A 14920-nucleotide genomic window follows, 5' to 3' on the forward strand; every position below is an offset into this window, starting at 1 on the left:
GCTGAGCACAGTCTGGACAGGACATAGAACACAATACGTCAGGAAATACTTAGTTGTTCGATAGGGTAGAAATAATGAAACTGTTATCAGCATGGAACAACAGATTTGACAATATACAAAACTTGCAATATTTATATGTGGCAGACTTTATAGAATGACACTGCATCCCTCGACAGCATCATTGGAAAAAGTAAGAAGACGGAATATTTATGTAATACATGTGCTTCCTGTCCATGACAGATTCTGCCGCAGGCAGGAAGAGACAGCTTGGTAAACAAATGCCTTTGGAAAACAAAGGAAGGTGGCAAGCAGGGCATATGGTAGATAGTAAGACAACATTATTTTTGAATAACATTCCTGTGCTAGCGCAAAGTTTGCAAATGCAATCTACAAAATAAAAGAGAAAATTATCATAATGAAGCTTTGTTTTCTCTATCAGGAAAAGAGGAGGTGGGCACGTTGGTCTTGTTCCATCAATCTCCGCTATAGGATCTTCTTTGTCAATGGAGGAAATATATGTCACTGTTCTCCTGATGGATTGTTGAAAGTGTGCACAATAGTGTTGTGTCTGCTAGTGCCATCCACCATTAATAACAAAGGGATTTAGATGTCACAGCAGAAGCAGTTGAAAGAGCTGGTCTAGTGACTTACACGTCAACTTACACCAGCTTCAGGGACTATAGTACATGATGAGGGGATTCTGAGATATGATGCGATGAGTATTTTTCTTTCATGTCACATTTTTTTTTAGAATAAAACAAAAGATTGCAAATGTTCATGTGTGAAATTTTAGCACATTTACAAAGCTCTATTAATCTGATCTTTAGTCTTAAACTACAGATTCTATAAACTATATATATTTGGGTTTTTTTTGTTCCCTTTCTTGGAGTGAAATTGTCATTCATGAGCACTGTGTCAAACATAATATATGGTCAAGAGAGTGGGCGTGGGAAACCTACAGCAGTGAACGCGGATCGAATGTGTATAATTGTGTGCACGTACATGCACGTGCACATGTGTGCACATGTGTGTATGTTTGTGAGAATGAAACAATACCCTCAGGCTCTGCAGTGGTCACACTGATTCACTGCCCTCTCCTGCTGTACCCCCAGATACACACTTTACAGCCGCATTCCTTCACTGCAAGGCCTCGCACACCAGCAGCCCCACAGCACAGCCGCCCCAATAAGAAAACACACAAGGGGGTCAGGGGGCGCACATTATTCTGAGAGACAAATAGGCCATGCAAATAAAACATGACACCCGTACCATGGAGGATGAGAATGCAAAAGCGGAGGGGACGTGTCTTTTTCAATGGTATCTTTGAATTGAGCCATTAACCAATCAGCTTGTTCAAATGTTTTTCCTTCCATAGGCTTTGTGAGATATAGTTAATTCATAGTTGGTTTAACCTTAGGGTTAGGGTTATCCTTAGGCTTAAGCCACTTTTATATTTAAGTGAATATACTTATTTACCCATATTAGCCTCTATATTGAATGTTGAATATTGTATATTTTTTCAATCTTCATCTTTATATTTATATTTGTAGAGAACGTACTATGTAAGTATGTCTTCACACTGTTGTTATGTGTCCAAGGCAAATTCCTTATAGTGCAAACATAGCCTGGCATTAAAAAATATTCTGATTCTGACTATGATTGTGATTCTGACTGTGATTTTGATTGTGAAGATGTAGCGGTTGTTTTGATTACAGCTACAAAAACAAAATAACGATGTGGCTTGAGACACAAAGTTTGTGAAAACGAGTCTTTAAAAGAGATAGGTTTCAGGGGTGAGAGTGTGTGTGATCCACATTGTGAGGGCTCACAGACACGTTGTAAATGCAGACAGGTCAGGGTTGGTATTAGGGGATAGTTATGTGTTATGGGATGTGGAATGTCTCTGGCAGAGTTTGTACCCCCACAACAGCACGCGCACTGCTGCTTTACTGCTCTGCTCCCTCAGACAGATTAGCGGATGTACATAAAACTCAAACTGCTCATTTTCAGATGGTTTGTGGCCACTTTAACAAGGTAATTGAACAATGGACACTCTTAGGATCATCTTGCTGCTCGCCCACATCGCCTGAAGTTCATGGGGGTTCCTCAATAACATCTCAACAATAAGAGAGATGGCAAAGAAATGCAGATGGAACCATGCTTGTGTTAGTATTATGGGGAGGATTATTTCGCCTTGTAAGGAGCCCTCCAGATGAGTCCCCTGTCTAAAACAATGGTATGATTCACTCAACCTCTACGTTGCTAAGAGATGGTGTTGAAAACAAGGGACAGCCAAACTCAGGAGTTCCACTCCTTCATGACAAATCTGTCGACCAGTAAGCAACGTCCCAGAGAGATCAACAACACCCCACCACCCTTCCTCTTTCAGTTTTACTGTACATGCACAATGTTACAGGGAGAAGGGGACTGGGATTTGTGCCAAGAGAGAGAGAGAGAGAGAGAGAGAGAGAGAGAGAGGGAGAGAGGGAGAGAGAGAGAGAGAGAGAGAGAGAGAGAGAGAGAGAGAGAGAGAGAGAGAGAGAGAGAGAGAGAGAGAGAGAGAGAGAGGGGGGGGGGGGGGGTTATGTATGTGCATGTGTGCACAGTCTGAAAGTGCAGGAAGCCCAGGCAGGCAGGCCTTTACATTGGAGGAATTTCCTGTCAGTTAGATGTGTATCAGGACATCACAACAGTGGAGTAGAGAGGATGAAGGGGAGAGACGCAGAGAGAAATAGGGAGGAGGGGAAAACATGGAGAGAGTGACAGGGATAAACAATATAAGGAGGAAGGAAGGAAGGAAGGCCAACTCTGTGTGCTTAAAATGTATTTTGATACAGGTTGTAAAGCTTTAGCTTTAAAGATCAAGACCAGATCCTGCAATGTTAGGCCTAAGCTACAGTAGTTCATTCCTCTCTATACTTTTCTTTTACATACTTTTCAGTTTTAAATGGTAGCACAGACCTTTATCGTTTCATAATCAGAAATCACCCTCCCATTATAACTGCAAATTTCCTTTCTCAATAAGACTTTCTCAGCCCATGGCTAAGCAGATCAGTAAAACAATGGGTCAGAGGGGATTTGCCTACTGCTAGGAACAAATAGATGAATTTATCCTGCTTTGATTGTTGTGGCTAGCGTGTGTGTACATAACATATCGCCTGTTGTGGCTTTTATTTGCTGTCTGCTCCTGGGGCCTTTATCCTGGTGCTAACAGTTGCTTAATGGCAACCATCAGTGTGGCTCTCCACCCCACCCCCATGGAGTCCATCAGTGTCAGGCCACTGTTTGTGTTATAGAGAGAAATGAGATGAGGGAGGCCTGGAGGGCAAGGGCAAGGGCTCAGGGAATAAATATATTGTATTGTGGATAGAGGTGCTGGTAAATTGTTGAATAAGAATCTATAACTAATTCCAAAATGCAACGGTTTGGGAAGAATTAACCACTTAGGCCCTACGATATATAATTTGTCATATGACAAATAGCGAAAATAGCTGATCAACAAGCATACAGATGTGATGTGTTGTGAGTTGGTAGATCTGCTATTTTCAGATAATGATATGCCCCAGGGGGGCCCCCAGGTTGCAAGTGGCCATAATATCTAGTTGATAATATAAATGTTGGAGGGCAGAGTGACAATAATCAAATAACTCCTCCATAGGATTTTGAAACACTGCCAGCAACTTTTAAGTCAATGACTAGAAGTTTCCAGGTTGGCTCAATGAAAAGCGTTCACATCATATAACATATAGCTGCATATAACTGTGCCAAGATAATAATAGTGACTGGCCTTATGGTTGTGCTATTAATAATTTGTCCCAGTGTATGGAAAGACACATGCTCAGTTGCCCAAAAGAGTGTGTAAATGATCATCAGAAATGTATATGTGATGATCTGAACACATTCACCTGTAAGATTACAGAATAAACTTCATAAAGCTCAGTGAGAGAGAAAAGTATGCATAATGGCTAGTTATATTATTTTGTATTACCAGCATTTACTTCTACTTTTGATACTCAAAATACATTCAGAAACCAATGACATCATCCATGGGGATTCCAAGCTTCCAAACTACAGCCTTGCTCTTCCTGGGAAGTCACATTTAAAAAAAAGTTTGAAATCTTGACCAAACATGGCTACCAAGGATGTCAATAGCCATCCTCTGAGTCACAGGGTGACAGGGAGTAGACAGAAATGGTACACATTTAAGAGCACTAGTGAGGACTAATTATACATAGGTTGAAAATGGGTACTGTATAAGACTTGACTGAATTGGTATTTTAATGGGTGACTTTCAGTTTTACTATGAGTATTGAATTGTGAGATAGGCTATCTCTGCTTTGAGTGGCAGGTAGGTAGGTAATTTGGCACCACTGATCATGTAAAACATAGTAGCCTACTTTAAAACAATCTACATTCTAGATTTGTCTACCCCAAAAAAGGTTGTCCAATGATAAATGATAAATGACAATTGATAATTGATAAATGATAATTCTATTCTAAGGCAGTCTTGTCTGACAGCAAATTCATGTTGAAACGGTCAACATAGCAGTCAGATAGCATCCATTGAACACTTGAGATTCATTGTTCATTTTTGGTTAATCTTATCTTCGCATCTGGTAAGCATCTCTCTCTCTCTCTCTCTCTCTCTCTCTCTCTCTCTCTCTCTCTCTCTCTCTCTCTCTATCTCTCTCTCTCTCTCTCAAATTTCCTCCGCTGAAAAGGATTACAGGGACTGTCCCGACCAGGACCACATGATACAACAATATCTAGTATCTACCACCACCAGATTAGCTTATTCTCAGATAGTAGCGGCTGAGAAGCAGAGTTGAGAAGACTCAGAAGAGTGCTCTCCGAACTTTTTGTGAATTAACAGGCTCCACCTCCCCAAAAGTTTGTCACGACTCAAGGAACTCCCTAGTACCGTCTAGCGTTGCCATGTCCGCGTATTATAAGTGACGTTGGGCTTCTTTTTCTGTGAAGTTGCTTGTAAAAATTGGTAATTGCGGGTTGCGGTTTTTTGGGGTTATTTCTAACGTGTAGGCCTACTTGCTTATTTAGGCTTGCTTCCATTTTTTTAATTATGATTTAAACCAGTGATTCTCACATATTTTCATGAAAATGTTTTGTGCCAGGGAACATTTGTGTTGTTAGAATGTTTCAAAAAAAATATTCCACATTTTATTGCAAGAGTTTTTTAAACTAGCAGATCTACAAGCTCACAACGATTTGCAACGCGACCGTTGTGAACTTGTAGATCGGACACTTTCAAATAGTCGATAGTCTAAAATAAAGTAGCCTGAATCGAGTGAAACGAAATGAAAATTCAGGCTGAATGTCAGGTTAAGTTAAGGTGTTAATGTGTTGCTTCTTTTGGGCTTGTTTTCCTGGACCTGGTTGCTTATTTCTCTCACAAAACTTGGCAACGCCTACTACAGTCAATTAGGTGAGGAGAGAGAGAGAGAGAGAGAGAGCGAGAGCGAGAGAGAGTAGTGACTAGTGAAGGAGAGAAGTGAAGTGAAGAAGAGAGAGAGAAGAGAACTGCAGAAGAAAGAGAGAGAGAGAGAGTAGTGAAGTGAAGAAGAGTTCGGTCTGAGGAGGACGCCGAGAGAAGCTGACGGAGCATTTATGAGATACAACCCGGCTAGAGTTACAGGGATGCAGTCTAGCTAGAGACTCAACCGCTATTTCAGGGTCTCTCTGTGGATTTCAAAGCGCTGAAGTTGGGGGGGACATTTTTGGCCTTTCAAACAAACTTTTAGTGGATTAATTTATTCCCTAAAAATGGGGATGAAAAGATTTCGCACCAAAACGCCGGGGACGGCCGTGGTTCTGATCCGCACGCTTCTGTACAGTATTGTTGGGGTTCTTCTGCTCCGATCATGTTCTCAGCCGTTCTGCGAGGCGTTCAACCTGGACGTGGAGAACCCCGCAGTTTACAGCGGACCCAACGGGAGTTACTTCGGATATGCGGTGGAATTTTACTTGCCCGATTCGAATAGGTGAGTTGGGTTTTTCGAGACGAAATCTTTATTTTGCAAGATGTTGCAAACCCCGGGGTGACATTATAAAGCAGTGGTTCTCAACCTTTTCAGGCCGTGACCCCCCAAAATAATCATATTTGAACTGGGGACCCCCACCCTGACAAGCATTTTGAAATGTATAGTTGAGGCATTACATTTGGTTTGACTCTGTTCCACAGATTATTGTGAAAATAGCTTGTAGATCGGCTATTTTATATTTATTCTTATATTATTTGGCCAATGTTTGACCGGTTTTTATAGCATAGTTTGATGATTACTTTTGATGCAATGATGGTCTTTTTATTTTTTATTTTTTAGGTATTAAAATGTCTTAAAAGTCCTTAAATTGTCACTTCACTGTCATCTGGGGACCCCCCCCCCTCAAATCATGTGGGGAACCCCCTGGGGATCCCGACCCACAGGTTGAGGACCACTGATATAAAGCAACGCCAGCTGCCTCCTCGCAAATTCCATTGCTAAGTATGGGGGTTTGTTTATAATGTTTTTGGGTACATTCAAGAGAGCATTATTGTGTTCCTGTATCGCGCACTGGAAATAGAAACTTTTTTTTTCTTCTTTTTTTTTTTACAGAACCCCCATAAATGTTAGAATCAAATCAGGGGTTACATTCGTAAACATTAGGCTACTTTCATGAGATGAGACGTCCATTGGCCTTGACACCGAGCCTACATTTTTGTGTACATCATTTTGGAGACTTTTACGCACTACGCACGCGCTCAGCTCCCATCCAATTATCTTTTAAATTGAATATGCACTGAGGAATTCCATGTCCTTAAGTGTGGTTGCAGACGAATCTGGTGTGTTGAGCCCTGAGCATGTCATTAGAAAAGAGTAGCCATTTCATCATGAAAAATGCATTAACTCAGTCGCAAAAGGAAAATAAACCCTTTTTGATATAATCATCCTCAAATTCTAAGCCAGTTGGTCACTGGCATTTTCATTAAATTCTGACCTTTGAATCTGTCTTCAGGCTTGAAATGCCCCACAAAACCAATTACACCTAACCTGTAACAATCACATCTTATTGGTGTGAAACCCTCACCAGTGCAGGCTACATGAGATGCTTCTTGACATGGCAGGAATGTGATCTCTCAGTCTGTTTTGCGAACATGCTGTGACTATCAGCATTCTATCAGTCCCCCTGTAGAGCTACTGAGACACTGAGAGAGGGATTCTGTCTAGCATATTATATGGGCGTCTCAGCCCTGAAGTAGGCAGTGTAATCAGGTATAATGGCCTGGTGTGCTGTGACGTGGTGTGGTCTGTGGTGAATACACCATATGATGATGCAAGGCAGGCAGGCGGACTGGCACAATATCATGTCCAGGAGACTGTGTAACATCTGGTCCTTGTATCAGAGAAGCTGCCACGGGAGTGAGTGCTGGTGTGCTGGCCAATATGAGTTGTTGCTCTGTCAATCGGCGTCACTGCAGTACATTATGGACCTGCCCTGAAACCAACATCCCTGTGATTTGTATGAACAGCAACACATTTGGCTCCAAGAGGAAGCTTTGTAGCCGAGTGGGTAGCCAGCATCTCTAGTTTCCTGGTGTTCCTCCTCCCCACTTCTCCAGGCAGCAGACACTCAGACATTGGGGGGAACCCCCCTCTCCTTGCCTCTTGCTTTCTCTTTTTAAAGGGCTGCCGCTCTTGGTCTGTATTTTTGATTTAGGCTGTGATGTTAGCAGACACTCGAGTCAGAGAGGAGAGTGTGCTACGACTACCCCCTTACTTCCTATGCTGATGTCATTCTGCCTTTTCTTTTAAATCCCTCCATCCACCATACTTCCCCCACTGTCTAGTCTAGCCTCCCTCCCTCCGCGTCGTCTCTCCGTCTCTCCCCTTTCTACAGTATGTGCAGGAGTACATCTCTCCGATGACTTCATCTGAACTTTCTTTTACCAGCTGAGACACAATGGTTATGGAGAGGATGAGACAATGGGTTGTGTGTGTGTGTGTGTGTGTGTGTGTGTGTGTGTAGATATTCCAACACAGTCCTCTGTGATTTCCCTGTAGATGTTATGTATGTTTTCAAAAGTTGAATGCCAAGCCAAACGACATTATGAGAGCGGGTGTAAGGTGGGCTTATAAGCTGCCAGCCCACCACTGGCACTATTCACGTGTAGCTTCGGAGAACTTGGCATGTCAATAAGTGTGCACCAACGCATCACTATCACCCACGTCTTGGAGACACGGGGGAGTCTAAGAGAATCTGGAATCCAAGGAGGTGGGGGGTTGTCAGACCAGAGAGGGAGTTTCTTCTCCTTCTTCAAAGAACAGTTACACGGTCAAATCCGGAGTATGAAGATTAAGATACTTTAAAAAAATAAATAAATCAGAGTTAATGAACACTGAATTTGACTGTGTATGACTTGATGGGGGGAAATCATTCTTCTCTATAATCTATAATCTGTCAAATTGCTGTCATGTTTCAGCTGCATAATGACAATGAATGATGGAAGATGAGGATATATTGACCTCCCCATATCATGCCCTCTAGCACAAAGGCTCACGTTGTTCTAGTTTGACTGATGGCACTGATCCATGACAATGAGTTTATATATAGTCTTATGTGTGTGTCTGTCATGCCCCCTTGGCTGAGAGTAATAGAATTAAATGTGGACACCCGGGGCACTGGGGGCAGACCACCATAGAGAAATGCCTGAGGATAGGATCTATCTATGAACTGTGTGTGACGGCTCTTGTCAGACACGCATGAACTTAAAGTTCTTATATATGTTCTTGTGCATGGTCTGGAGCCAAGCGGGTTCATGTTGCATTTGCGTGATCATGTGGATAGTACTTGTGTATGATACAAGTGGGAGTGTGTCAGAAAGAGAGACTCCCCGTGCAGGTTTGCAAGTAACGGTTTCAACTAAAGCCGATAGCGGCCTATTATCAGTCCACATCCCATCACGCTTGGGCAGCTCTGCTCACACACATAATCAGTAACTCATTCCTATTTGACTTTACCCCGTGCCAGGCAGAGATCAGGGAGTGGATCACACTGAGATAGACCGGGTCTAAGGTCACGGTCTGTAAATAAAAACAGACTCTGGGTCTGGTAAGGGGGTGGTTGGAAAGACCCAAGAGAGGTTTTTGGAGCTGGTCCATAGGTATATGTAATGGTGACGTTAACAACTGGATGGCTCATAGATTGACTTCTGTTCCTTGTCAGGGAGGCTGAGCACCTCTATACAATAAAATCCTTATGGACCCGCAAGGGTCCATAAGGAATTTACAAATGGATTCATTAACACTAAGGATTTTACTGTGCGCATCCTCCATTCTGAGCTCCTTCAGTGGGACATGCCATCATCTTCTATCTATCGTTGAATATGAATAGGAGGTCATCATCAAATACCTCTGGGTGTTTGTAATGGAGGGTGGCTCTTCCGCTGCGGCTGACGGAGATGGTAATGTGTTCCATTGAGCACGTGTTCTTCTGAGTGGGGCGTGGGTGCCGCGCTGCATTAGCTCATGTGACGAGTGCATACTACATGAGGTCACCCCATCCATGTTGGTCACCCTCCCAGAGTTTACGCTCTCAAACAGGGTTGCCGTTAAAATAAATATTGACCCTGGACCCGATCCTCTTCTTTTTTTTTTTGGCTACCAACACAGAAATGTTTTCCCTACGTCTATGCCACAGTCCCTCTCCATATATGATCAGGCAGTTTTCTGTTATTGTTTTCATTGCTGTCCTTTTCGTATGGACCTGTTTATAAATCAGACCAGTGGGTGTTTGGTTTGCAGAAATGGAGCTTGTATATTTGGACTTCCAGGCTATTCTTCATCCAGGTTCTCAGCTATCGTGGCCCGTTACGGCCGGCCACTGGACAATGGAGCTCTTTGTCCGAGATCGTTCGCTGTTCCCATTGCAAGAACTTTCCATGTGACCCTTTTCTCTATTTATTTATTGGCATTTTGAAAAGCATAGTTATTCTTTAGTAGAGCTAGCTATGTATGCCCCTATAGGCTAAGCTGGTAGCTTGGTAAGCTGAGTAGGCTGCTGTTTTAAAGGTTAATAGGAATATGCTGTGGCCTGGTGACACAAACTGCAGCAGTCTGTCTCTCACATTAAGTGCCCTTCTCGCTTTTACTGGTCTGATGGTTATAAGGGGGTTTACATAATGAGCCTGTGTGTTTCAGTGGAAAAAGATGTCAGTGTGATGATGGGTTTAAAGGGCCCTCGGACCCTGTGTCAGGTCTGCTGTGTGGGGCTGGGAATGCCCCCTGGGTATCCCGTCTACTTTGGATTGGTCCGCGTCATCGTGCTGACGCATGCTTTAGTAAGATGTAATCTCTGACCGCCATCAAGCCTGGTTTGTTTTAACTCCTGGGCCCATAATGACTAATTTCTTTGGTAGCGTTGTAAAGGCCGTAGGCCAAAAAGTGACTTTATGAGACAAAGAATGACACACTGTCACTGGCTATTCATGAAATTCCAACAATATTCCATTGACATTTCAGAATGGGGCGATGGGATAAAAAAATCTAAAATGAATATTTGAGTGTGTGTGTGTGTGTGGGGGGGGGGGCTGTTGGTGTATAGACAAAGAGCTCTAACAGCTGCAGTGATTGGGAGTGATTAGAGAGAGAGGTGGGTTTGTGACACCCTCCTGTTCACCCTACATTCCCAGAACAGCCCCTCTATCCAGAGGTGTGAACACCCGGACCCCCTGCGGTGGCATTGTGGAGAGGTGTTGAAGCAGTCAGCAGTTAAACTCCCCATCGTGAGGTTTTTGGGGTCAGTCAGGCATTGTGAATTACAAGGGTATGTGTAGTTGAGGGGCGGGGGTGGGCGGCAATATGGTATCAGAAAATACACAGCCTGAAACCTCAGCGTGTGTTGATTTTTGAAGCTGCAAGGCATCTAGAATTACCCACTTACCACTTGTGAAACCCTTCTCGGAGCAAAATGACATGGTTGGTGGTTTTGCATAAAGAGTAGCTGGCGTTCACACAATTGGTAGTAAGGAGGTACTCAAATCGAGATAAAAAAGAAAAAGTATTGTTTCTATACATCATTGTACACATGTCACATAGTAAAAAACGGTTTCTAATTTTAACTTTACAGAGTGAAACAGTGATGGCAACATTTGTCAACACGTTGACACAGCTACCAGTTTAGTTTAGTAGGTCCAACACAGGTGTAGAACAAATTGCATAGCCTAAACGAAAACATGTGAAATGCCTCTTATGTCACTGTTTTTCTACCTTGCGATTTGCAGGCCACATGTTACCAGAGAACTTTTATTATCCTTTGAAAATGTTGAGGAAATGCTTTTGTGCTGCTATCTGTATCTGGTGCTTTAACGGGCCAGACTGTTTATCACCTTTTGATGATGAGCCAAATATGTGGAACTGTCTATAAATTCTACTACGATGTGCATCTTTTAACCGCATGGACCTGGGCTTTTGTCTGGACCTAGTTCAGACATGGATGGCTTTGGAGCACTAGTTCAGCATACAAATCCTTTCTCCAGCTCTGTGACTTGTACCAGCTGATTGTAAAATATGTGGCCTCAGCACAGTGTAGTTTCTGTAGCCAGTACACGCTATCCCAGCAGGCACTGCTACTCTCATCATCCTCCGAGCCCCTGGACACCAGCACCGAGCGCGCGCTGCGCGCGCGCGTGTGTGTGTGTGTGTGTGTGTACAAGTGTATTCACTTGATCGCTGAGTAGTCAACCAGCCATAAGGCAGCGGTAAGGACTCAAACAGCTCCTGTCTGGCCTTGACTCTGAGAGGATGCTAGACTAGCCTCATGGCTCCATGCGGTCTAGAATAAGTCATCAATTACTGCTGGGACGACTCATTTCTCATGGGTTCAGTTCCTCCAAAGTGACAATGTAAACTTACAGTAGACACTATTTTAAGTCACATGACATCATATGACATACAGCAGGTGAACTGGACTGAAGGATGTCCGTCACCAGGATTGATGTTATGATTCCTCTTGGTGGGTGGTAAAGAGAGTCTTTGCTGTTTACTCATAGCTGGGGCCACGCCAGTCCTTTGTCCCCATTACTGGAGTGAGGGGACAGGAGGACAAGAGTTGCATCTGGTTCAGCCCAGGACACTGCATCTGAAATAATTAGGCCTCCTTCGCTGATATGGAACCTGTCCAGTCTGTGAGTGTGTGGTGTTAGCTCAGTGTAAACTCTGTGGAACATTGTATAAATGGCGGCTTCGTCCAAGCCCTCTCATGTGGCTAGGAGATGAGCCAAAGCCCTTGGACACATCCGGTTAGCTGTTGGCTGGTTATTATCTTGTAATTAGTATCGGCTAACTAGGTTATATATCATCAGCCAATTTAGCTTATTTTGTAGCTAACAATGGAAAGGGTCAGGGAGAGAGATGCCCACAGGATATTTTCTCCCAGTATTGTTTTGTTCCTCACCCTAATTACTACGGGACCACCAAATACGTATGTATATTTATCTCTGGCAGACTGGAACGGCCAGGGGCGGGGATTATGTTTTTACCCCGTCCATGTGTCTATATACGTGTGTGTGTCTGTGAGCAGCTAATGTTGGACACAGCTGGACCGATTGACATAAAACTGCATGCACACTCACAGTTGACATGAAACTGCATGCACACTCACAGTAGGCAAAGGAAGAACCTTCATGACAAATGTGTCAAATCGGCCTCATGGTAGCGCTATAACAGGCCACGTCATATTTTGGCCTATAACTCTTGAACCGTAGGTGGTACTATAACGATTTGTCCCCTCTGGATTCCTTGGATCATGATGCAACTGTCCGTACAGGCCAGACCCATTTCAGCCAACTCGATTTTCTGTCATTTTGCGATTTCTTCAAAATACACTTTTTGTTGCTACTCCTACAGATTTTGTCCAAAACTCTGGTTACATTTGGCTTCCAAGGGTTGCGGGAGGGGTCAGTTTATCAAAAAATACCACAAATCATGAACACAACATCCGATCTGCTCCAAATTTTTATCACGCATTGAGGGGCCTCTCTAAACAATGCACTTACACCCATCGGGAGCGGCACAAATGCTACAAATGTCACTGTTGCTGAAATGTCACCCCCCCAAACATCGCCACCAAGTTGGGCATCACGAGTCATGTGACAATGACTGTCAAACAGCCTTTAGAATATGTATACTGTTTCCCTGTAACTGACTCCACAAATTTGTGGGTGGGGCATATAAAAAAAAAACTATATATTCAATCATACCCAAATTGGAATCGCATGTTGAACGGCCTCTAAAGCTCACCTCCAAAACCGATTTCACTTCTGCCCATACGTACCACCACAAACGTGAACAGTTCCACTGTCCGTCATACAAACACTATTTCCCCCTCAGCATCCTTATGTTCTGATGGCTGCACCCCACGACTCACATAGCCCTGGGTATGCAACCTGGCCTGGCAAAGATATGCGCTCCGAGGAGCACACCTTTCTAGTATTCAGGAAACAGAATGGAAGTTGGAATGTTCACTTTTGTTATCATTCGTTTGTTAGCTTAGAACTGTTTATCTAATGTTACATGATGTTGTGGAATGTATTCAGGTGTGGCTAAGGTTTGTCCTGGAGCCCATTAAGCCCCCTGCCCTTTTTCCCCCTGGTCTGGTCCTGTCCCTGGGTGTCTGTGCCATAGACTCCCCAATGCCGTCTTTATGACTGCAGATGGTGACTGCATCTGCAGCCGGGAAGCTAACGTGATTGTGATTTCTTGTTTTTTCTGTACAGTTAAACCAGCATGTGTTTTTCCCTACCTAGCTTAAAGCAATTATAATAGTGTTCAAGTGACATAAGCGTTGCAGCTGGGAGGAAGACAATTAAATGTGAAATCGGTGGAAAATGGTGTTTCGGTCACTGGGGAGGGGGGCGCAAGAGGAATTTGCCCTCTGACAACCTCTTTATGGAACCTCATCATAGGCTTGATTAGCTGTGGTTATGAAGGATAGTGTCACTTCAGCAAGTTCCAACATTCTGCATCACCCCTAATTTCTCAACCCCACATAAAATAGTGGTTACAGTGGGGCAATTGTGGTGTGGTGAGATATTTTTTTAGAATGTCATTTGATTGCTTAAGCTTCAAATGAAGCAAGCCAGTCTTTGGTTAGAGTGAGGCTGGTGTTTACGCGTTCCTCTCTTGCAGCCCAAATCAATTACAGTAGTTTTAATTAACAGTAAATCATGAGATGCGTGTTGAGATCGTTAGTGGTTGGCGAATGGCAGCTGATTGGGGTGGTGGAAATGACTATGGCAGACTAATGTTTCAGTTCCACCCATCTGTTCACCAGTAGATTGCTCAAGGCTCTTTCCTACTAAATTGTTTTGTAATTTGTTTGCAGCAACACAAAAATGCATATAGATTCTTTTTTTTATTTTATTTTTTTGTTTTTATAAACCAGAGGCCAAGTCATTCCAGTGAGGAATGTGTTTTTTCTGTGATGGCGCTTGCATTGCCCAACAACTGCAATGCGGTCATGTATTTTCTTGGATTTACGGTTATATCCGGGGCTATATCTCCATAGAAGCCCACGTTCAAACCCCGCTGGGGCCTTTCTGTGTGAAGTTGGCATGTCCTCACACCAGTTGTTTCCTCATCCACCATAGAACTTCATTACATAGAACTCACTGCCATTGACCAAGACAGGCATGTTGCCATTGACCAAGACAGGCATGTTGAGGACATAGTACTCACTACCATTGACAAAGACATCATACATGTTGGGGACACAGTAGTCGGTGCCCTTGACCACTGGCCTTTTGAGCTGGACCTTTTGATCAGTGTGGCTACCCAGTGCCCACTGCTCTTAATAGTTATGATCTGATAAGTAGAGAACAATTATGGTTATGTGCCAATGAAAACAATAAAAACATTTAAAACAATCG

General features: G+C 43.3%; 1 protein-coding gene across 1 annotated transcript in view; it reads left to right on the plus strand.

The window, feature by feature from the left end:
• The first annotated feature begins 5541 nt into the window (after window positions 1-5541).
• The window catches only part of itga5 (integrin, alpha 5 (fibronectin receptor, alpha polypeptide)), a 42616-nt gene continuing 33237 nt past the window's right edge, over window positions 5542-14920 (plus strand). Inside the window, exon 1 of the mRNA XM_080444159.1 lies at window positions 5542-5999. Within this exon, the coding sequence (XP_080300285.1) occupies window positions 5782-5999 (218 nt within the window). The 5' untranslated portion in view covers window positions 5542-5781. The remainder of the gene's footprint in view (window positions 6000-14920) is intronic.

Source organism: Gymnoscopelus braueri, assembly GCF_963280865.1.
Source record: "Gymnoscopelus braueri genome assembly, chromosome: 12".
Taxonomy (NCBI): Eukaryota; Metazoa; Chordata; class Actinopteri; order Myctophiformes; family Myctophidae; genus Gymnoscopelus; species Gymnoscopelus braueri.